A 21,811-nucleotide genomic window follows, 5' to 3' on the forward strand; every position below is an offset into this window, starting at 1 on the left:
CCTCATTCTGCCAAGATGCCATGTAGTCCCATGCCAGCTCTTCATTTTGCAGCTGACCTTCACTGCCAGCTTTCCCAGATGGGTCCACACGGACAAAACGAGCCATCCTAACTCATCCCGGTGTTGTCTCTCTTCCACATCTAGTCCTATTGCAGGGAATGGCTGCTTTGATATTTGTAAAATGAATGAATGGACAAAAGGGACACAGATAAAATGGGAAATGAATTGTTTCCTGATTGACTAGTTGGCCTGCACTCAAAACTGCATAAGGGAAATAACGAATTGTGCCGCCTGGTTTTCCTATTGGAGTTTTTTTTTTTTTTTCTGTTTTTTTTATTATGTTCAGTTAGGCAACGTATAGTACATCATTAATTTTTGATGTAGTGTTCAGTGATTCGTTAACTGCAGATAACACCCAGTGCTCATCACAACACATGCCATCCTTAATACCCATTACCTGGTTACCCCGTCCCCCAACCCCCGCCCTTCTGTAACCCTCAGTTTGGTTCCCGGAGTCCAGAGTCCCTCATGGTTTGTGTCCTCTCTGATTTCTTCCCATTCAGTTTTCCCTCCCTTCCCCTGTGGTCCTCCACGCTATTCCTTATGTTCCACATGAGTGAAACCATATGATTATTGTCTTCCTCTGCTTGACTTATTTTTCAAATTTCTTTTACATTTGAAATTAGTTTCCAAAGGTTTTTTGGTGGAACAGTGTTCCATACATGCTGTTTACACAGGCATTCCTTATGTACATTTTATGCCCAGTTATTCTGTAATCCAGTTTCCTTAAACCCTGTCAGGGATAGTCTTGCCTTCTCCAGTTTCCAGCTGGACCTGACCTTAAATAGGGTGTCTTCACAAAGAAACCGACAAAAACAGTGAATCTCGATTTAGGAAAACTTGTGCTTAGCAGATTGACAAGAAAGGGACTCTATGTTAATTTCTTACCAAATTATATTTTTTAAAAATCAGGACTATGTCTCTTTCCTGCCCCCAGCTGGTGTAGAAATACAGCACTCAATAAAATAAATTCCCCCATGGGGCACCTGGGTGGCTCAGTGGATTAAGCCTCTGCCTTAGGCTCAGGTCAGGATCACAGTGTCCCGGGATTGAGCCCCTTGTAGGGCTCCCTGCTCAGAGAGCTATCTGCCTCTCCCTCTGCCCCTCCCCGCTGCTCATGCATATGGGGGTGTGTGTGTGTGTGTGTGTGTCTGTGTGTGTCTATGTCTCTCTCAAATAAGTAAACAAAATCTTTAAAATAAAATAAATTCCGCCAGTTTGTGCCCATTAGAAATCCAAACTATCTAAAAAATTCCCTTTAGTTTGAAAGAGTTTAGGTTTCATTCCTAAATGCGGAGGGTTTTCAGCTGCCTTACTCAATAAAAAATAGCAGATGAAGCCACCTTTGTCTTCCTTCTTCAGGAACAGAGAAAAATGACTTGGAAAGATCCGGTCTATTTTTTTAAGGTGGCTGCTTGGGTTGGAGAAGTAATGCAAGGAATCCTGTGTCAGAGCATGAGCATCCGCCCTTACTTTTACTCCACAATGCCCTTCATTACACATGCCTGTGTTAGTGTTCTAGATCTGAGAAGTCTGTCATGCCATGAAGTCAGTGGGTGGTGGGTTTTCCGGAAGAGGGATGCAAAAGTCCCCGTACCCTGAGTTTCAAAGGATTCCTTTGAATCCTGGGTGGCTCAGGCGGTTAAGCGTCTGCCTTCAGCTCAGGTCATGATCCCAGGGTCCTAGAATCCAGTCCCACATTGGGCTCCCTGCTCAGTGTGATATCTGCTTCTCCCTCTACTCTTCCCCCCTGCTCGTGCTCTGTCTCTCTCTCTCTCTCTCTTTCTCTCTCTCGTGCTCTCTCTTTCTCTCAAATAAATAAAATCTTTAAAAAAAAAAAAAACAACAAAGGATTCCTTTCTGCTTGGGCAAAGAGCTAACTGAATGAAAGAAACTGATTGAACACACTTAAATGAGACATCAATCACTTTTATTAGGTGCAACCCTGAGTTAGTTCTCCTGAAAACAGTAATCGGCCACTGTTACATGTATTCATCCATGAAAGCAACAGCTCTGCACGCAGAACTAACCACATGCCAAGAAGTACCTGGTCTTTGCGCGCAGTGATTTGGATAACAAGTGATAGAAAAGATTAGGGCAGCTTGTTAAGAAAACATTTTCCTTAGGCACCTTGATTCCTTGTGGTTTTCTCTCAAAGAGCTCCAGCAGAGGGCTACCTCACAGGTTGATCCTCTTTCCTTTCACCAGCCGCCCTCGAAATATATACAAATCCTGGAAATAAAGCCAAACACAGTGAGTTGATGGAACACTGGGAATCTGATGTTCAGCATAAGACAAAGTAGATTTCTAGCATCTACCAACAGTTAAATGGAAAAACTCTGCACAGGAGTCCTGTCAATTAGTAAATAAACCATATTCCAGGACTCCAAATAATGTACTTGCCCACATCTAGAATAGTGTCGAACAAACTCAGAGAGCAAGTCCCCAGGAGGTCAGCCTGTGTTATTTGGCACTGCTGTTGACCACAGGTATCTTCAACCGGCTGAGCACGGAGTTTGGTCACAACAGCCCACACTCCCCCCTTGTCCTGCTTTCCTGTAGACGCTGCCCCATTTTGAGTGATCTGCTCCTAAGTGAAAATGATGTCATGAGTTATGGGTTCATTTGTGTTTTTTTCCTTTGTTCTTAACAAAACAATGCAGACTTTTTTGTTTCTTGTTTATTTTTGAGCAGACAGCAAGGTCAGGTGAAAAACACAGGTTTCAAAATTCGACCTCATTCCAAAATGTAGCTCTGTCACTTACGTCACTTTGGCCAACCTTTGGACTTTTCACTTTCTCCTTAACAGCGTGGAGTGACGGAAACCTGGGTGGCTCAGTGAGATAAGTGTCCGACTCAGGTCATGATCTTAGGGTGGTGGGATCCAGCCCCATGTCTGGCCCCTCGCTTAGTCGGGAGTCTGCTGGAGATTCCCTCCCTCACTCTCTCCTCTCCCCTGGCTTGTGTGCACTCTCTCTCTCTCTCAAATAAATAAATAGATCTTAAAAAACAACAACAACAACAACAACAAAAAACAGTGAGAATGATTGTTCCACTGGGTTTTGGTGAAGAAAGTAAGAATAGGGCTATGAAAGTGCTCTTGTACCTCACAAAGAACTTTATTGCAGAAGTTAATATCATTATTCTAAGTAAAGCTGAGAAACTATATCTGCGAGACTAACATTTTAAAATAAATACAGGAGGGGCACCTGGGTGGCTCAGTCCGTTAAGTATCGGACTTTGGCTCAGGTCATGATCTCAGGGTCCTAGGATTGAGCCCCCTGTCAGGCTCCCCATTCAGCAGGAAGTCTGCTTGTCCCTCTCCCTCTGCTGCCCCTCCTCCTCCCCACCCCCGTGTGCTCTCTCTCTCTCTAGATAAATAAAATCTTTTATTTATCTAGAGAGAGAGAGAGACACATAGCAAGAGAAGGAACACAAGCAGGGGGAGTGGGAGAGGGAGAAGCAGGCTTCCCACTTCCCATTCGAGCCGGATGCCAGGCTCCATCCCAGGACCCCGGGATCATGACCTGAGCCAAAGTCTGACACTTTTAAAAGATTTAAAATCTTTTTAAAAATAAAATGAAATAAATACAGGAGGCAATTCATTTATCACAACCTGACAAACCTCAAACATAATGTATGCATGCTTTAAAGATCAGACTGTTGCACGGAAGCCCCACTTGACAAAATACGGTGCCTTCATAAAGCATTTTAAGTACTGGACCAAGGAAGAAGGACAAGACTTTCTGCCATCTGCAAATGTGAAATGAGAGCCTTTTCAGACATGGGATAGATTCATAGGTTCGAAAGGGAGAAGGGGCCAAGGGAGAAGTGAGGTTCTTAAGCTGGGAAGGAGTTTCAGAAGATGACTCCCAATGGCACAGTAGCTTAATGTTGGTGTATGGTACTCTTCCCAGGACCGGAAGGCCCAGAGTTATCATGACACTCGGTCTCCTTGGGGGTCCTGTCACCCCCATAGGAAACGCATGCATTTTTGATTAATTAAATTAATTATAATAACTATAATAAATTAAAACATAGGATCAGCTTCTCGGTTCAGAGGCTAAAACGGACTTCATTTACAAAGTAAATATGTTTATTTGCCTTGACTGTAGTTTGGCTGCTAATCATCATCAGCGTTGAATGTCCACTAGTTATAAAGAATTTACAAGTGATGTGTATTAAGTAGAAGGGGATATGAAATAATGTCTCATGCCCCCTATTGATAAGCATCAGTGGTTTCTGAAGTCTGCTCCATGACACTCCAGATGTGAACTGACCCAAGCAAAAACCTGCTTAAGAACTGCTTTCTGGGAGTCTTATTGGATTTGCATAGATGTAAATACTCCGCTCTGTACACATAAAGGAGGCCTGTGGGTGAGAGCCCAAACCATTACCTTCCCTTCTGTGCATTCAGAAGGTAGCCTTTGTGCTTTACTTGCTCCCCTCCAGACCTGTTTTCTGTTTCCACCTGTCTGTCCTTGCACAGGATAGCCTGCATACCACAGGGCGGCCAAGACATAAAGAAGCCTGGGGTGCTCAGGTGCCCCCGCCTGGGAAGCAAGTACAAGCTGAAATCCCACTGTCATTCTTAGTGGGTCTCAGCAAAGCTTCTGCAAGGCGCTCTAAACAAAGCATGTTATACTTCCAAAGTACATCAGGTATGAGAGTTAAGCAGCTGAAGGAAAGAAGAAAAAAAAAGTCTTAACCTATCATCTCAGAGAAACGTACCCTCAGCGTGGCGTCTTTTGGAATTCCATGTAATCTGTTTGCGACCTCCATAACCTCCCTCTCAAAGGCTTCTTGACTGGTGCCTTTGACATCGATGTAGTGGCAGTCCGAACTGGCGAAATGGCAGGAAATTGCCTGTGCAGTGTGACAGGATTAATATTAGGAAAAAAACCATTCCATTAACACCAGCAACCAAACAGGGAGACTTCTTTTAGAAAGTCAGCTATTTCACTCAGCGTTTGATTTCTAGAATGTTCCATGGTGTCCCGTATAAGTCTCTTCAGGGTTCAGTAACCCCCACCCCCACCCCCCAGGGACAGTTAAAGGCTGACTGAGAAATTACAAGAGGTTTTTAGCTCCCCGTGATACTTGTTTTCAAAATGGGCAGGGAACATAATGACATGAGTAAGAGGACTTTAACTTTTTAACATGTGATTTGTCTAGTGTGTGGATGTCCTCAAGTCCTAAACAGGAATGTGTTCCAGCGTTCTTCATCATCTTCGTAGAGAAGTTAGTTACTCAGTTGAGTTTGTGGTGGGTTGTTATTTCAATGGCTACAGATCATGAGAAAAAAAAAACCCCACAAAAATACCTTGCAAAAGAAAATAATATACACACCCACCCCTCTCAAATCAAACAGACATGTGAAGTCCAATAGCATTCACATACAATCCCCATCTTGTTTCCTTCTGAAGGTAAGATGGAGGTTACTTGTTTCTCCCCATTCTTGAAAAAGTTATAAGCTGATCTAAACTTAAACCCCACTTTCCTAGTTGCAAGTTAGTTCTCTTGAGGTGACCATGTCTACTGGAAGGACTGCCTGCGTTGCCCAGAACATCAAATTTCTAGGCGGTAGAGTCACAAACTCCATTTCCCACAGAAGCCCCCACACCACGCCAAGGAGGAGTGACACCTGAGGCCAAAGGGGGAAAGTGCACACCCATATAAACGGGTTTATGTATTTTTTTAAGGGTTCATATTTTCGCAAACATTAAAGTAGTTGAAAAACTATTGAAAAATTGCAAAGTCGGTATGTTAAATCTCAGATTACTTAGGTTTTTTATTCTGTAACTTTTATTTTCATATAGTAATCATTTTATACTCTTTCTCAACTTTTTAACATGGACTCTTTCAATATGTAGTGATCCTATCTCAGTTTATGATCCTGATCATATAGCAAGTAATATAATTTTCTGACTCATACAACTTTCAGATCTTTGGTCTCAGCTTCCTGTTTTTATACACACACATACACATACATTTCCATTTTTCATTTCAAGTTGAATTTTGGGGCTAAGGATCCATGATTAACAGCCCAAATTGGTGAAACTCAGGAACACTCATATTATTTGTGTCACTGGGGCTGTACCCTCTGCTTGAACAGTTCCGAGGGTCATGATGGTCGAGAGTCTGATCTAGTCTTTATTTAAAATGTTGGCATTGTGTTCATCATGGATATTTTTTGCATTAATTTTGATTTTCTAAATACCGCCCTAAAATATCATTTAACTTGATTGCTGAGGGGGTTTTTTTGGCACCTTCCCCCCACCCTTGTTAAGTTTTGCCCCAGAAGAGAGTGCCTCTTGCCTCTCTCTCATCCCGGCCCTGTCAACCTGATGGAAATATGAATGAATAGAAGGTGAAACCTGGTAGCTAACTCTTGACTTCAGGGAGACAACGGGGGTTGGTGTGACAAACTGGAAGGCTTCACTCAGCCCCAAAGAAGCCCCCAATATTTAGTATCAAGAGCCATGTTATATGGGGAAATGTGAGTCCACAGTACTGTCAGATCTGCTGAATTTTTGAGAAGCAAAAAATCTGGGACTATGAGAAATGTCAATTTTTTTAATGTAAACAATGAAATCATTAGGTTTTTAAAACATTCTAGGGCTAAAAACAAATTCTGGGACTAAGAGGTGAAAAATATGGCTGCCTGTGAAATCGGAGGTCTGGGCAGCCAATTCAGAACCTTTGTTTAGAATCGATAATGGTTTTCCCAATAACAAAGCTATTACAAACTTTCCTCTTATGTGGTTACTATGAGCTATGTACATTCCAAATTTTATGATTTTAGTATGTCAGCCATTGTTTCTGCCTCCAAAAGCACAGGCTGTGGGCTCCCAAGTATGTTCTTTCTCTGAAGCAATTCTATGAATGTTCCTAAATCAGTATCAGTAGGATTGGGATCCTGAGGTCACCTGGCTTCTTACTGATAAGAGCAAAAAAGCATGAGGTAGCAAATAGATTTCCTGGTAAATAGAAACCACAGTAAAGGCCAGTTTAGTTCAATGTCCAAATCTCATAAAGTTTCACATATCTTGACAATTTTGTTTCTAATTTATTCATCTTTGGAAGGTACAGTGATGTGAGTGCATACCTTCCGGTATCCTTGAGTTTTGTTCCAACCAGATCCATGGATGAGCAAAGGATGAAAGAAAACAGTGTCTCCCTTCTCCATCACAAGGTGCACTCGGGGGCTGTTTTCATCATAGTCCTGGATCCCATAGAACATTAGGTTAACTCCCCCCTAGAACACATAAGAAAACCAAAGTCTGTATTTGAGGAACCCAATGATTCAGAATTTTATCAATGACTCGTTAGGAAAAGCAAAGGTTTCCTAAGTTCTGCCAAGAGAAAGAGATAAATAGGTTCTTAAGCTGTAGTATATACAAAAACTTCTCAGCTATCTGGTTGTAAAAATCATGGATTTGGGGGACCAAATGAAGAATCTGACATTTCCACTTAGCCTTCATTACTGAGTTACCAATGAAGATCTAGACCATCTTTGCATTTTGTGGTTAACACGGGAGATCCCCTTTCCAGCCTGAATCTGTAACCACTCTTTCCCAGCATGATATTCTCTTCACCTGGAACTTTGCCTAAATAATTCTTCTTTTACTCAGGAGTTCCTCTGAGAAGCAAACTGTTCTTCCAAGCCAACAGAGAGAAAATGCTCAAGTTTCCTCAGCTCAGAAAGCACTCATGTCACATCCAGAGTAAAGAAAGAAGAATAGTAAAACATTGTGTTTTTTTATAACTACTTCCAAAGTTAGTTATTGCTTCAGTAATGGTTATGGACGGGGGAGCACGGTATCCCATTCTCCTTCCTAAGGCTCTCCCACATTCTTCTGGGGGAAGGACTGCTTTCGTGCTGGACTGTGTTGGGACTTTGATCCAGTACCCTTCTCTCCTGGCCACGGTGGATTTGTGACCTAAGCTTAGTCAATCAGATCTCCCACTGTTGTCCTCACTCTGAATCTAAACGGAGCATTGATCAAAGACCCTGGTCATGGTCAAGATTCAACTGTCCCCACCAGGTGTCCCAACCTGACTGTTCCCACTGAATGGTGACTCCACTCTCCCTCTCCCCAGAGCCAGCCAGTCTTTCCATGGACTCAGCACGTGCCTGCGTCCCTCCAAGACACTCCCTTTGGCTTACGTCAGCCACAGCCCGCTTCTGTTGCCTGCACCAAACTTTTCCCTAGACCTCAACTCAGTTTACGAATCTTACCGTTTCAGATTTTATATCCGAATCCAGACTCAAAGATTTTCACTTGGCACTAATCCTCAGTGCAAGAATTCTAACTAACTGAGGCAGAAGTCCTGAAAGCCATATTCTTTACTTCCTACAAAACCACATTCATTCTTCCTGCCTTAACAACACGTGCTCTTCTCATTCTGACCATCATTATGGGGCTTGCAGACCTTATTGTCTGATACCTAAAACACTCATAATCTCCTCTCTGGTTTCTCTGCCTCTGGACTCCTCACCTCCAGGACATCCTGCTCTAGACCTCAAGACTATCATTCCTGAAGAGCCAATTGAGCTCACCATCCATGGGCTCAAAAGCATTTAATAGTTTTCTAACACCAATAGTTCAGTCAATAAACCATTCAATGGGCATGCAATGGAATACTACTCATCCTTCCCCAGAGCCTTCGTTGGTCTCTCTAGCAGGAAAGAGATGATTCCTCCCTCTTCTTTATCCTAAGAGCCAGCGATCAGTGCATAAAAATTACTTGGCATTTGACACATGCATCTGGTGTTGCGAGTGTTTATGTCTGACCTCTGCCATGAGGCTCGATGATCTCAGATCCTGTACAGCCCCTGCCAGAGTTTCCCACACTGGTCAGCTTTCCAAAACTTGTTGAAAGAAAAATGATTATCTTACCTGACATCCTTGAATTTTCTCTGATCCTAATTCCAAAACCTAAAACAATGTTTTGCTAAGAAAGGAAATGCCATCTCATTGTTAAAGTTCTTTATGGATACTGATAGGAAATCAAAACAATACATCTTCTGGTTGAGATATATCCTCTAGGGGCTCCTGGGTGGCTCAGGGAGTCGGGTGTCCGACTCTGGATATGATCTCGGGGTCATAAGATCAAGCTGCATATGGGGCTAGTGCTCAGCAGAGTCTGCATGTCCCTCCTCCTCCCCCTCTGCCTCTCTCTGCCCCCGCCACCTCTTGCATGTGCAAATATCGCGAGCTCTCTCCCTTTATCTCCCTCTCTCTCTCTCTGTGTCTCTGACTCAAATAAATAAATAAATAAATAAAATCTTAAAGAAAGAGAAAGAAAGAAAGAAAGAAGGATTTATCCTGTATGCAGACATACCTCCCACTTAGGATAATCGTGTGGCTTCAGGTGGCCTTTGTGTGTGCCTGGGAGCACACACAGGCAGCCATTGTTCTCGTCGATGTGCTCCATGGCTGTCCAAGCACAAACTATGTTATTGCTGGGCCTGAAGGGGAAATAGTGCAGATCCTGGTGCAAGGGATGGCGGGATGTCTTCTTGCCTGAAACAGAACCTGCTGTTAAACACACCTGAACCTCAGAATTTGTCTCCTTTGCCTGCAAAACCAGAACAATGACTATCCCTACAAAACCCAGACGACGGAAACAACACTATAGAAAATCAGCATGCAGAGAGAAGCAACACACTGGAATATCAAATCCACAGGGTGACTCCAGATCCTGCACTTTTTTTCTGGGTTTCTGGTAGCCGAGGACTCACACCATTCTCTAGCAACTGATAACATGTCATGATCTCTATTATGCTTTATTCCTTTGTAACTCTGGTTTGAGCACAGAGCGTAGTATTCAAAACAAAGTTTGATTAATTGAAGAGAGTAAACAAATTTGAGGTTCCCTGTTAGCCTTCTAAGTGGCTGATACAAACACTATCAATTAACTAAATTAGTAAAAGGCTGCCAAGAAGTTCCTTGTGGAACTAGAAGCACTTGGTGCACAGTCATTGTGTAGAATCAGAGGTCACAGAACCACATTTACGTGGTTCCCTGTTTTGCTCTCTGAACTTGGTGTTCCCCAACTCCCAATCCCGACCTCTCTAAGCAAGACATCCAGGGTGGGAGAGATTTCGTGGGGCTACACTATAGGCCAGTCACATAAAGCTCTCCTGGTCTCTTTTTCTCCAGAGAAAGTGAAAAGGATAAAGAATCTTGAAGGACCAATTTATTACTCCTGGTAGAATAGAATTTCTCAGCATGGCCCAAGAGCTGGGGCTAGCTTAAAAAATGCAGATTCCTGGGGCGCCTGGGTGGCTCAGTCGTTGAGCGTCTGCCTTCAGCTCAGGTCATGATCCCAGGGTCCTGAGATCGAGCCCCGCATCGGGCTCCCTGCTCCGCAGGAGGCCTGCTTCTCCCTCTCCCACTCTCCCTACTTGTGTTCCCTCTCTCGCTGTGTCTCTCGCTGTCAAATAAATAAATAAAATCTTTAAAAAAAATGGAGATTCCTGGGGGCGCCTGGGTGGCTCAGTCAGTTAAGCATCTGACTCTTGATTTCAGCTCAGGTCTTGAGCTCAGTTTCATGAGGTCAAGCCCCGCTTTGGGCTCCATGCTGGGCATGTAGCCTACTTTAAAAAAAAATTTTTTTTAAATAGAGATTCCTGGGTTCTAGCTTCCAAACCAGTTTCTCTGGGAGTGAGATCTTAGGAGCTACATTTTAGCAAGCACAAGACATTTTAAGAGCAACTGTAGTATGGGATTTATAAGAATAGTTTTAATTTTGTTAGTAATAATAATGTCTTCAATCAGGAAGGCCAAATTCACACTATCATAGGTGAGAATGGTTAACAAAGCTTAGAGGTGATGATTGTAATCATAGGAGCCTATGGTATGTGAACAGTCATGTTTATTAAACCAAACTTTTGAGTAGCAAGCCAGTCGTCTGAAAATCCAACAATAACCCTACAGTTAACATCTGAAATCACTATTGTACTTAACTATTGTTATGATGTATGCTATTTTAAGACTTAAATAAGAAGACCTATATATTTATTTATCAAAGTTTAACAATTATACACACAGGTATAGTTAGAACACCTTAAAATATTTTTCCTTTTTCTCTTTTCTTTTTTCTTTTCTTTCTTTTTTTTTTTTTTTTTTGTTTGGATTCTCCATAACAAATAAGAGCCCTTTACCAGGATCTGGAGGTTTGTTTATCAGCATTGTATGCACGGCCATAATATTGGGTCCAGTGAAGCACTCCACATATTTCAGAATCTAAGAGAAAAGAGGAAAAAACGTTTCATGAGAAATGCAATGCACAGAAGTGGCACAAAGTACAATTATCTGTACAAGAGCCAAGATGCCAAGAATTAAACACCTGGTAGGAGCGCCTGGGTGGCTCAGTCAGTGAAGCTTCTAACTCTTGATTCCAGCTCAGGTCATGATCTCAGAGTCATAGGATCGAGCCCTGTGTTGGGCTCCGTGCTCAGTGGGGAGTCTACCTGAGATTCTCTGCCTCTGCCCCTCCCCTCCAAATAAATAAATAAATATATATTTTTAAGAAACCACTTGGTATTTCACAACATTGCAAACAAAGAATGAAAAAGTTGAAACAGGAAATCCGCAACACTCTGAATTAAACAGGCTTTTCCGAGCCAGTTGGAACCCTAACCACTTTTTCTACAAGAGAGACAAGTGTTTCTCTGAGGTATCACCTGGGAAGGACAGAAATACCCTTCTCTCAACTGTAACTGTCCACAGCTGCCCGGTGAGAAGGCAGCTTCCTCTTTCCCCCACCGAGACTCCTCATAAGAAGGGACCATGAGGGGCACCTGGCGGACTCAGTCGGTAGAGCATGGAACTCTTGATCTCAGGTCGCGAGTTCAAGCCCCACGTTGGGCGTAGAGCCTACTTAAGAAGAAAAGGAGGGACCATGAGAGGCCCCAACACTCATGCAGCGGCCACGCATAGCCCAGAAGAAAACAGAAGAGTCTCTGGGGCCACTTCACAATCAGAGCACCTCCCATTCCCCAGCTCTTCACTGAGGCCCTCCAAAGCAGACAGAGTGACAGGAAATGGGGGCACGTTGGGGAATGAGATGAGCAGGTCCCTGCCCCCATGGAGTCGATATTCTGGTGGAAGAAGGGTGTTCAATAATGACATGGGCACGGGGGCTTGAGACCAAGTTGCAATGAGAGCACGGGACGCGGGCTCTGGCAGCTGGGGTGCTACCTTCTTGCATCTAACCCACCGAGGGAGGGGTACATGCAGAAAAGACTCGGCATTGTATGCCTACTACCTGCCAGGGGCTGTATGCCTCAGCCCACCTAAACCTCACAGCGGTCCCTGAAAAGTAATGCCTCCATGCATTAATAATCCTTTAAAGAGAACACCCCACACAAATAAGGCTGAAGCTAATAAATTGCCCAAGTTGGAAGAACCAATTAAATGAAAAAGATGGTATTCAATCTCCAATTCTGTCTGACTCCACAAACTGAAGCATATTCTACTGCTTTCTCACTATTTGATCCCCTGTATAAGGAATATTGGCAACTTGAGAATGAAACGCTTGAAATGGTACCAAAATCCTAGGAGTCAGGACTCATACTTCTTTTTTTTATAAGGCGTGTCAACTTTTGGGATTCCCTTAGGCCAGTATTTTCTTTCTTTCTTTCTTTCTTTCTTTCTTTTTTTTTTTTTTTTTAACTAATCTCTAATCCCACTGTGGGGCTCGAATTCACAACCTCGAGATCAAGAGTCTCATGCTCCCACAACTAAACCAGCCAGGCGCCTCCGACCAGTGTTTTCTAAACCTCAGTGATACTCAAGAGCCATTTTACCATTTCTATGATACTTTACAGAGCTGCCCAATATAGTTAGCCAATAATTTCCCTAAACTGACTCACGTCTTTTCTGACTTATTCCTGAGGTCATAGGATGGATGTGCTGGTTATTTTTTCCAATACACATCAAAATAAATACCCAACTACTAAAATCATGCCCTCCTCCTAAAAATCATTTCATGAACCAGCAGATGCATGCATGATTCACACTTTAGAGAGGTGGGAAACCTGGACGTCCTGGTCGTGCTTACTCTACCACATGTTGCCTCTAACTTCAAGCTTTTCCTCCTTGATCAATGCTCACAAGTTCCATTTCCATAGCAGGACTTGAGTTTGGGAAGAATGGATAGTTCAGAGGGGCCACGTCCCCTCTTGTCCCCAACCCGAGGGGCTGAACATCAGAGTTGGCTTACCTGTACAGTCTTTTTCATGAGGCAAATTTTCTCTTATTAAATTATTTTTTAACGTTTTTTTTAAAGATCTTATTTATTTGTCAGAGAAAGACCGAGAGAGAGAGAGCAGTAGGCAGAGGGAGAAGCAGGATCCCTCCCCACTGAGGAAGGAGCCCGATGGGGGACTCGATCACAGGACCCTGGGATCATGATCTGACCCGAAGGCTGACGCTTAACCAACTGAGCCACCCAGGTGTCCCTTTTTTTTTTTTTTTTTTTAAGATTTTAGTTACTTATTGGACAGAGAGAGGACAGAGAGAGAGGGAACACAAGCAGGGGGAGTAGGAGAGGGAGAAGCAGACTTCCTGCTGAGTAGGGAGCCCGATGCGGGGTTCGATCCTAGGACTCTGGGACCACACCTGAGCCGAAGGCAGATGCCTAATGACTGAGCCACCCAGGCACCCCAGGTGTCCCACTTTTTAACTTTTTTTTTTTTTCTAGTTTTAAGTAACATCCACACCCAACCTGGGGTTTGAACTCACAAGCCAGAGATCAAGAGCCACATGCTCGGGACATTGGGGGGCCCAGTCGGTTAAGCAGCCGAGTCTTCATCTCGGCTCAGGCCATGATTTCAGGATCCAGAGATCCAGCCCCATGTCAGGCTCTGTGCTCATTGGGGAGTCTGCTTGAGATTTTCTCTCTTCCTCTCCCTCTGCCCCTCCCCCGGCTTGCGCCCGCACTCTCTCTCTAAGATAAATACATAAATCTTAAATTTTTAAAAAAAGTTGCATGCTCTACCAACTGAGCCAGCCAGGTACCCATGTGAGGCAAATTTTCTAATAGCACTTGGGGTTATAATTTCTAACATGTACTGTATGCAATATGTCCTTTAAACCATTCTACGTAAATGGTACATAAACTGTGATACATTTATGCAGTGGGATGCTATGCAGTAATTTAAAAGTATGATATAGAGTTGGGGCGCCTGGGTGGCTCAGTCGTTAAGCGTCTGCCTTCGGCTCAGGTCGAGATCCCAGGGTCCTGGGATCGAGCCCCATATTGGGCTCCCTGCTCGGCGGGAAGCCTGCTTCTCCCTCTCCCACTCCCCCTGCTTGTGTTCCCTCTCTTGCTGTGTCTCTCTCTGTCAAATAAATAAAATCTTAAAAAAAAAAATAATAAAAGTATGATATAGAGTAATATATAAGTGATATGGAAAGACGTCTAAGATCTATTATAAGTGGAGAAAACATGGGGACAACCAGTATGTTCCCACGGAACACAAAAGGTGAGGGTAGACAGATGCACCTGCATAGCCATGAAAGAATTCTAGTTGAATGCACCAAAAAGCTCGGCAGTGAATGGGCTGGCGGGTGGGAGACTTCCTTTCTCATTTTATGCCCTTCTGTGCTATGTGGATATCTTCGTAAATATGAATTACTCTTAAATAATAATAATATTTTAAAAACGAGTTTAAATCTGAAGACAAACTTAAACCTCTACTGACCAGATTCATGAAACTAAAAGAAACAGTAAATGGATGTCCAGTGATGAGGAGCTGCAATGTCCCTCCTGTTGATATGCCCATATCCAGAGTGAGAGAGGCTCTGTCTCTCTCTAAGGCAGAATTCCTAACCTTCTCAACCAAGGATAATGACCAAACTCCAGAGCAGGGTTTCTCCATCTGGCCACTACTGACATTGGGGGCTGGATAATTCATTATCTGGGGGAGGGGGCTATTCTGTGCACTGTAGGCTCCCTGGGCTCCATTAGCAGCATGTCCGGCCTCTACCCCGAGAGGAGCCAGTAGTACACGGTCCCCACCATGTGACAACCCAACATGGCTCCAAGCACCGCCAAATGTCCGTCTCCAGTTGAAAACCACTGCTCACCAGCCACAAGACAAGGGGGCCAGAGAAAGTGTAAGCAGCAGTTCCAGAGGCAAGCATGCAGGTGGGCTATTCAATTAAAGGAAAAGGAAATGCAGGAAGGCTCTCGAACCTCAGGGAGAGCGCAGTATCTGAAGAGTTCCTCGTCTTCTTGGAAATCTTGGACCTTTGAAACTGTCTTTTCACTTGGCACATGTTCTGATTTTGCAATGGCCACATCTCTCATTATCATCAGTTGCTCTGGTTTCACCTCCCCCCGGCAGATCCTTTCAAACTCGCTCCTAGAAAATTAAATTGGCAGATGATGTCATTACTGCAGGCTCCAGACACCTGTCCAGCCAGTTCTGTGGAAAGATTCTCGAAGATTGAGGGGGTGGTGTCTCTGCACCAGGCTGACCTCCAGGCCAGGCTCAGGAGTTCTGAGGACGGGGAAGAGAAAATGGCCAGCTCAGAAGCCCCTTCTCCTCACTGTGAGGCTGGAATTCACTGCGGGAACTCACATTTTCCTTAGCCTAACAGAACAGTGGGGAAATGTCTGCGATTTGGTTGCACCTGAGTAATAAGGGCAAATACTTCTCTCATACTTACCATGGGCCAGGCCTCGTTCGAAGGACTCTTGCGTACTTCACCTTATTCAGTCCTCACAACAACGCTAGGGCGTAAGTACTATTATTATCCCCATTTTACAGGTGGGAAAACATAGGCATGGAAAGTAGGTTGCCCCAAGACACGCAACAGGAAGTAGTGGGGCTAAGATTAAAGCCAGCTGGTCTGGCTCCAGAGCTCATGTTCCTAACCACTTCCCAATGAGCCACTCACTGAAAAATATCTGAACACACACATGCTAATCTTACTCACATTCTTACTGCAAACATACAACATTTCTGTAAAACAACGAAGGGTTACTGTACCTAAAGCGTTTAATATCAGCATCAGATACCAAATTTTTAATGACAAGGAACCCATTTTCTTCATAAAATTGTCTCTGTTCTAGGCTTAGAACATTATTATCCCGAGTATACCTAAAGGAGAAAAAAAAATTTCAAGTAAGTCCAACTGAAAAATCACAATCCAACAATATGTATCGAGAGCCTGACAAATGTTCATACTCTTCCACCCAGCATTTCTATTTTGTATTTACTCTAAGAAAATACTCTGAACAGTTTTTTAAAACAAGTCTTTGGGATTTAAGTTTATTGATTTTTGTTTTAGTAATCTCTATCCCCAACATGGACCTCGACCTCACGAACCAGAGATCAAGAGTCACATGCTCTTCCGACTGAGCCAGCAAGGCGCCCCCAATCTGAACATTTTTTAAAACGTTTAGATCCAAAACGTTAACTACTGCTATCACCAAAAAACAGAAGAATAATTAATTAATTATATCCACTCAATGGGAAAGGACTCAGGCATTAAAAATGAAGAGCATGGGGCCCCTGGGTGGCTCAGTCAGTTAAGTGCGGACTGGTTGTTACGGCTCAGGTCATGATCTCATGGGTCCTGAGATCAAGCCCCAAAATGGTCTATGGGCTCAGTGGGGAGTCTGCTTGAGATTCTCTCCCTCAGCCCCTCCCCCCACTTGCAATGTGTGCACTTTCTCTCTTAAATAAAGAAATCTTTTAAAAACAATGAAGAGCATATAATAGTATGGACAGTGCTTACTATAATAAAATATATTTAGATTTGTGTATAACCAAGACACTACTTGAAAAAAAATGCAAAGAAATACAAAAAAACATTTTTTAAGTGATTATCTTTACATCATGGAATTTTGGATGACATTTTTAAATTCCTTTTATTTCTCTGATTTTCATATTTGTTCTGTAATGAATATGCATGGTTTTTCAGGCGGGGAAACAAATTCAGTAGACTTTATATTTTAAATTGTCTAGATCATACATTCTCAGAAGAAATCAAAGTCACAAAATCCAAGTAAGTGCATGGCAAATGCACAAACTCACATCACCCAGTCCATTCTTCTAGATTGGAACTGTGGCTCTGTGAGAATATTCCATGGCGATCAATGTCTTCCCCTACAAAGGTAATTTAAGATAAGCCAAAGATACTAGCAATAGGACCACAAACTATAGGCTAACTTAAATGAGGTATAACATGCCTAAATTTGAAAAAATCAGATTATACACTTCTGATATTTTTCCCCTTTCTGATTTTTAAAATACATATAAAAATTAAAGTGAAGGTCTTCAAATTTTCCCCTAGTTCTAATTAGAACAAGTCCTGGCAACAGCCAATGTGTAGAATGAATTTTTTAAAGAATTTATTTATTCACTGTAGGGAAAGAGAGAGAGCACAGGCAGGGGCAGGAGCAGAGGGAGAAGGAGAAGCAGACTCCTTGCTATGCACAGACCCTGACCCGGGGACTCTTTCCCATGACCCATGAGATCATGACCCGAGCCAAAATCAAGAGTCGGGCGCTAACCGAATGAGCCACCCAGGCGCCCCTGTGTAATGAATTTTCACCAGACAACATGAGATGTATTTTATATCTTAGTTACCACTAGAAAAAGCTTTATATACATTGTATGGTTAAAAATGACAATTCGATCTACTTACTGGAATTGTGGAGGATGGACACTGTTAGGAGAAACAGCCCCTGAAGTGGGGTGAGCTACCTAGGATGTGAATTAAGGCAAATAAAATGAAATTTAGGAATCGACCTTTACTAGAAACAACAGTCTGCCCTGGATTCACTGGCATCAGGGAAGACTGGGTTGCACACATAGCCGCTGACAGGTACGCACGGTTGCTTACATCATTTCATTTCAGGAAGTCCAGACGAGGGACTGGAAGACCCAAGACCTTTATCACCATGCCTGCAGCCCAGTGCAGGACACCTAGACCCGTAGGGCTCAGTAACCGGGTCCAAGGTTACCCAGTAGAAAGATGCCTCAGCCCAGATTTGATCCATACTCTTTACTTCATAGCGTCCACTAGTTTATTCCACATGACTGTTTCTTCCACTAAACTGATGAACAAATACAAAGTGTAAGGTTCAAATCTAGAAGTAAGGAGAAATGCGCTCTTCCAAAGATGGGTACTGAATGTAGTGGGAGTCCAGTAGAAAATACAAGGAACATTTGGCTTGTTATTCTTAAAAAAAAAAAAAAGCACTGGGAGTTATACGCAAACAATGAATCATGGAACACTACATCAAAAACTAATGATGTAACCTATGATGATTAACATAACATAATAAAATAAAATTTTAAAAAAGTCTATTAAATAAACAGTGGCTCTAGGAAAAGTATGATCCACATAGTTCAGTATAATTTTAAATATCTTAAAGAGCTAGAAATTACAGAAATTCTTTCTAGTTTTCTATCCAGGAAACCACAGATCATTTACTTAGCCTCTCCTTCTTCTTGTCTTCTTAATTTTTTTTTCATTGTTTCTTTAGCTTAAGGAGTGACGGTCTGAATGTCACTAGTCATAAACATGTTATTTTTGTCATGTCTTTTTTTTTTTAAGATTTTATTTATTTATTTGACAGAGAGAGACACAGCGAGAGAGGGAACACAAACAGGGGGAGTGGGAGAGGGAGAAGCAGGCTTCCCGTGGAGCAGGGAGCCCGATGCGGGGCTCGATCCCAGGACCCTGGGATCATGACCTGAGCCGAAGGCAGACGCTTAACGACTGAGCCACCCAGGCGCCCCTTGTCATGTCTTTATGTAACTGGGGGCCGTATAATCCTCTGTTCTCCCTGAGGCAGAGAGGTTAATGACCTTTGTCAGCTACGAGCAAGATGTGTTGGACAGAATGCAATATTTCAGTCCAAAATTCTTCTCCCTAACATTGTGGGTTCTGGTGGTGGTGGTTGCTTTCCTCAGAAAATTTTTTTAATGATGTGGAAATATTTCCTGTGCTTACTATATAATGTTAGTAAACATGAAAAAATGGCTGCAAAAAGTTGTACATACAGGATGGCCATAATCATGTAAATGCCTAGAAAAGAAACACACCAAAAAGCTGACTGATAATGATCCATGAGTGGTGGAATTATAGGTCATATTTGTTTTCTTCTCGATGCATCTCTGCATTTAAAAAATGCATTGTGTTATATGCTTTAGAAACCCCACCTTGGGGCGCCTGGGTGGCTCAGTTGTTAAGCATCTGCCTTCGGCTCAGGTCATGATCCCAGGGTCCTGGGATCGAGCCCCGCATCAGGCTCCTTGCTCTGCGGGAAGCCTGCTTCTCCCTCTCCCACTCCCCCTGCTTGTGTTCCCTCTCTCGCTGTGTCTCTCGCTGTCAAATAAATAAATAAAATCTGTAAAAAAAAAAAAAAAAAAAAGAAACCCCACCTTATGCCAGAACCCACATCTCTTTAGAACCAGTTAAGGCTGGGAAGAAACTGCCACACGATTTCCAGGATTCTGTTTAAGCCCCAACCACACACACATTCACGGACCATCTCGGCAGAGCCGTCCAATACCAGAGCCCCTGGCCACGTCTGTCTATTAAATTGTCTATTAAATTGAGGAGAACGAAAATGAAAACTGCCCCTCGCCATATTTCAACTGCTCAGTGGCCACGTGGGGCTGGTAGCCACGGACCTGGACAGTGCTGGTGTAGAACATCTCCACCATGGCAGAAAGTTGATAGGATAGTGCTCTTCTAGGAAACAAAGATGAAAAAAATAAGCTCTAACCTCAACACTATTGGAGCAAGAACCAGCAGGATCTAAATTTTTTTTTTTTTTTTTATTAAGTAGGCTCACTGCCCAACTTGGAGCCCAATTCGGGGCTTGAAGTACAACCCTGAGATCAAGAGCTGAGCTAGAATCAGGAGGCAGGTGTTTCACGGACTGAGCCACCCAGGCTCATTTTCATAGTAGTCCCAGACTGGACCTGGAAACCTTCATTCTGGTTCCAGTTTCCCCAGTGCCCGTAGGTTGGTGGTTCTCACCTTTGGGCATGTATCAGAAACAAGTGAAAACAGACGGCTGGGCCCCACTCCCAGGTATGTGGAATTCATGGGTCTGAGATGAGCCTGGGAATCTGCATGTCTAACAGGTTTCCAGCAGATGTTGATGTTGCTGGTCCTGGGAACACACTTGCACAACTACTGCCTTTAGTGAAAAGGCTTTGGTCAAGAGTTTTAATCTCTCCCTGCCTCGGTTTCTGTTTTGTCACTGGTAAAATGAGGTTACATAATCACCTTGGTCAGTGTATGGAGAGGATTTTAAGTTGACAGTGGTTCGCCTACATCCTGGCTGGGAAAAGTGAAAGTAAGGTAAAAGGAAAAAGAAACAGCTAGTAGAATCATTTTAAGGAAAGAGTTTAGGATCCTGCACACAGCAGAACAGAGCCTCATCACGTGGCTTAAGGGAAAATCCCACGCAGTGTTTTCCGCTCCCAAAAGTACCCCCTGAAAGAGAACACTAATCGGAGCCGGAGAAACAATTCCATAAAGCAATCTGATGTACGTGTCCTGTAGTGGTATCTTCCTGGATCCACACGGGTGGGTGGCGCACGCATTGCTCCTGAAGGCCCAATCAGGAGAGACCCTATCCACTGCTGCGGGGTTCAAGGACACCCTGGCACACACAGCTCTCCCGCTCCTGGTTACGGTGCCACTGTGCTCGCCTGTGCCAGGCTCTGGGCGGTCGGCTCACGCGCGGCCAAGTGCAGAACATGCCAACGGAGCTGAGCGCAGGCCCCTCAGTAAGGACTTCCACTCTCCCCTCGCAAGGCAGGGAAACAGGCCCTAGGAGGGCCCGGAGGGCTGGGGCGGCGCCACATCAGCCCCTGAGGTCGGCCCTGTCACGCCCCCGCTGGGAGCTTGGGGCCACCCGCGCCGGGACGCCCCCCCACCCCCCCACCCCGGCCCCAGCCCCGGCCCCCGCTCCCTTGGCCCCCAAGCCCCGCTCCGCCCCGGGCGCCCGGAACACCTGACACCATCACGGGGACGCGGGCGCGGAGGAAGGGGAAGAGCCCGCTGGGCGGCTGTGCCAGGAACCCTGGAGGCCACCGCACTTGCAGCCCGAGCCCCGCGCAGCCCAAAGGATACGCCGGCCCCGGCCGAACGCTGGCCGAGGTGTCCCAGCACGGTGCGCAGGCGGGCGCTAGCACGGGACTGGTTCATGGCTCCCGCGAGGAGTCGAGTCGACCAGGCCTCAGTCCTGTCTCCGGGCGGCGGGCGGGGCGACGAGCACAAGGAGCCCCGGCCGAGCGCGCAGAACGCCTGGGATTCCGCCAAGTGCGGAGGTGCACTGAGCCTCCGGGGCCCCCGCGCTGGCACACCGTGCAGTGAGGCCTTCTGCCCACACACCCAGCTCCTCAGTGATCACAGAGATCCTCCCAGCCGCACACAGCAGGGAAACTTTTTAAAGGGCTTAGTAACCAGGTTAAGGTCGCCCAATGAGAAATGAGCCCAAACATGACTCATATTGCCAAGGGCCTATTTTCAGTCTAGTTTATTCCTCGTGACTGTACCTCTTGCTCAGCTGCTGAAGTAACAATTCAGATGTTCAGCCCTAGAAGTCACATGTGCTGTTCAAAAGATGCAGTTTCATTTCTTGGGAATCCAGTCTGAAATATTAGAAACACATTGGCTCTTCCTTAAAAAAGAAAAAAGGTACATGAAATAAATGACTCCCTGAAGCACTCTGATCCACACAGTCTAGTATTATT

The 21,811-nt window shown here is 44.3% G+C and overlaps 1 protein-coding gene across 1 annotated transcript; it reads right to left on the reverse strand.

Annotated features, from left to right (window-relative positions):
• Positions 1–1,973: 1,973 nt before the first annotated feature.
• On the reverse strand, positions 1,974–21,594 carry PHYH (phytanoyl-CoA 2-hydroxylase). The gene is made up of 9 exons (XM_032425913.1): positions 21,189–21,594; positions 17,736–17,794; positions 16,073–16,183; positions 15,274–15,442; positions 11,234–11,315; positions 9,409–9,590; positions 7,169–7,318; positions 4,792–4,926; positions 1,974–2,292 (listed from the first exon to the last, which is right to left on the reverse strand). Exons 1-9 carry the CDS (start codon positions 21,261–21,263, stop codon positions 2,239–2,241), a joined length of 1,017 nt encoding a protein of 338 aa, XP_032281804.1. The 5' UTR covers positions 21,264–21,594; the 3' UTR covers positions 1,974–2,238.
• Positions 21,595–21,811: the final 217 nt, after the last annotated feature.

This window comes from Phoca vitulina, unplaced genomic scaffold (assembly GCF_004348235.1).
Source record: "Phoca vitulina isolate PV1807 unplaced genomic scaffold, GSC_HSeal_1.0 scaffold33, whole genome shotgun sequence".
NCBI classification, from domain to species: Eukaryota; Metazoa; Chordata; class Mammalia; order Carnivora; family Phocidae; genus Phoca; species Phoca vitulina.

Excerpts from the sequence above, each read along its gene's own strand:
- PHYH (XM_032425913.1), bottom strand. The coding sequence starts at position 21,263 with ATGAACCAGTCCCGTGCTAGCGCCCGCCTGCGCACCGTGCTGGGACAC. Across the intron at positions 16,184-17,735 it reads GTCCATCCTCCACAATTCCA|GTATACTCGGGATAATAATG; the intron begins GTAAGTAGATCG and ends TTTCTCCTTTAG. Across the intron at positions 4,927-7,168 it reads AAACTCAAGGATACCGGAAG|GCAATTTCCTGCCATTTCGC; the intron begins GTATGCACTCAC and ends CACACTGCACAG.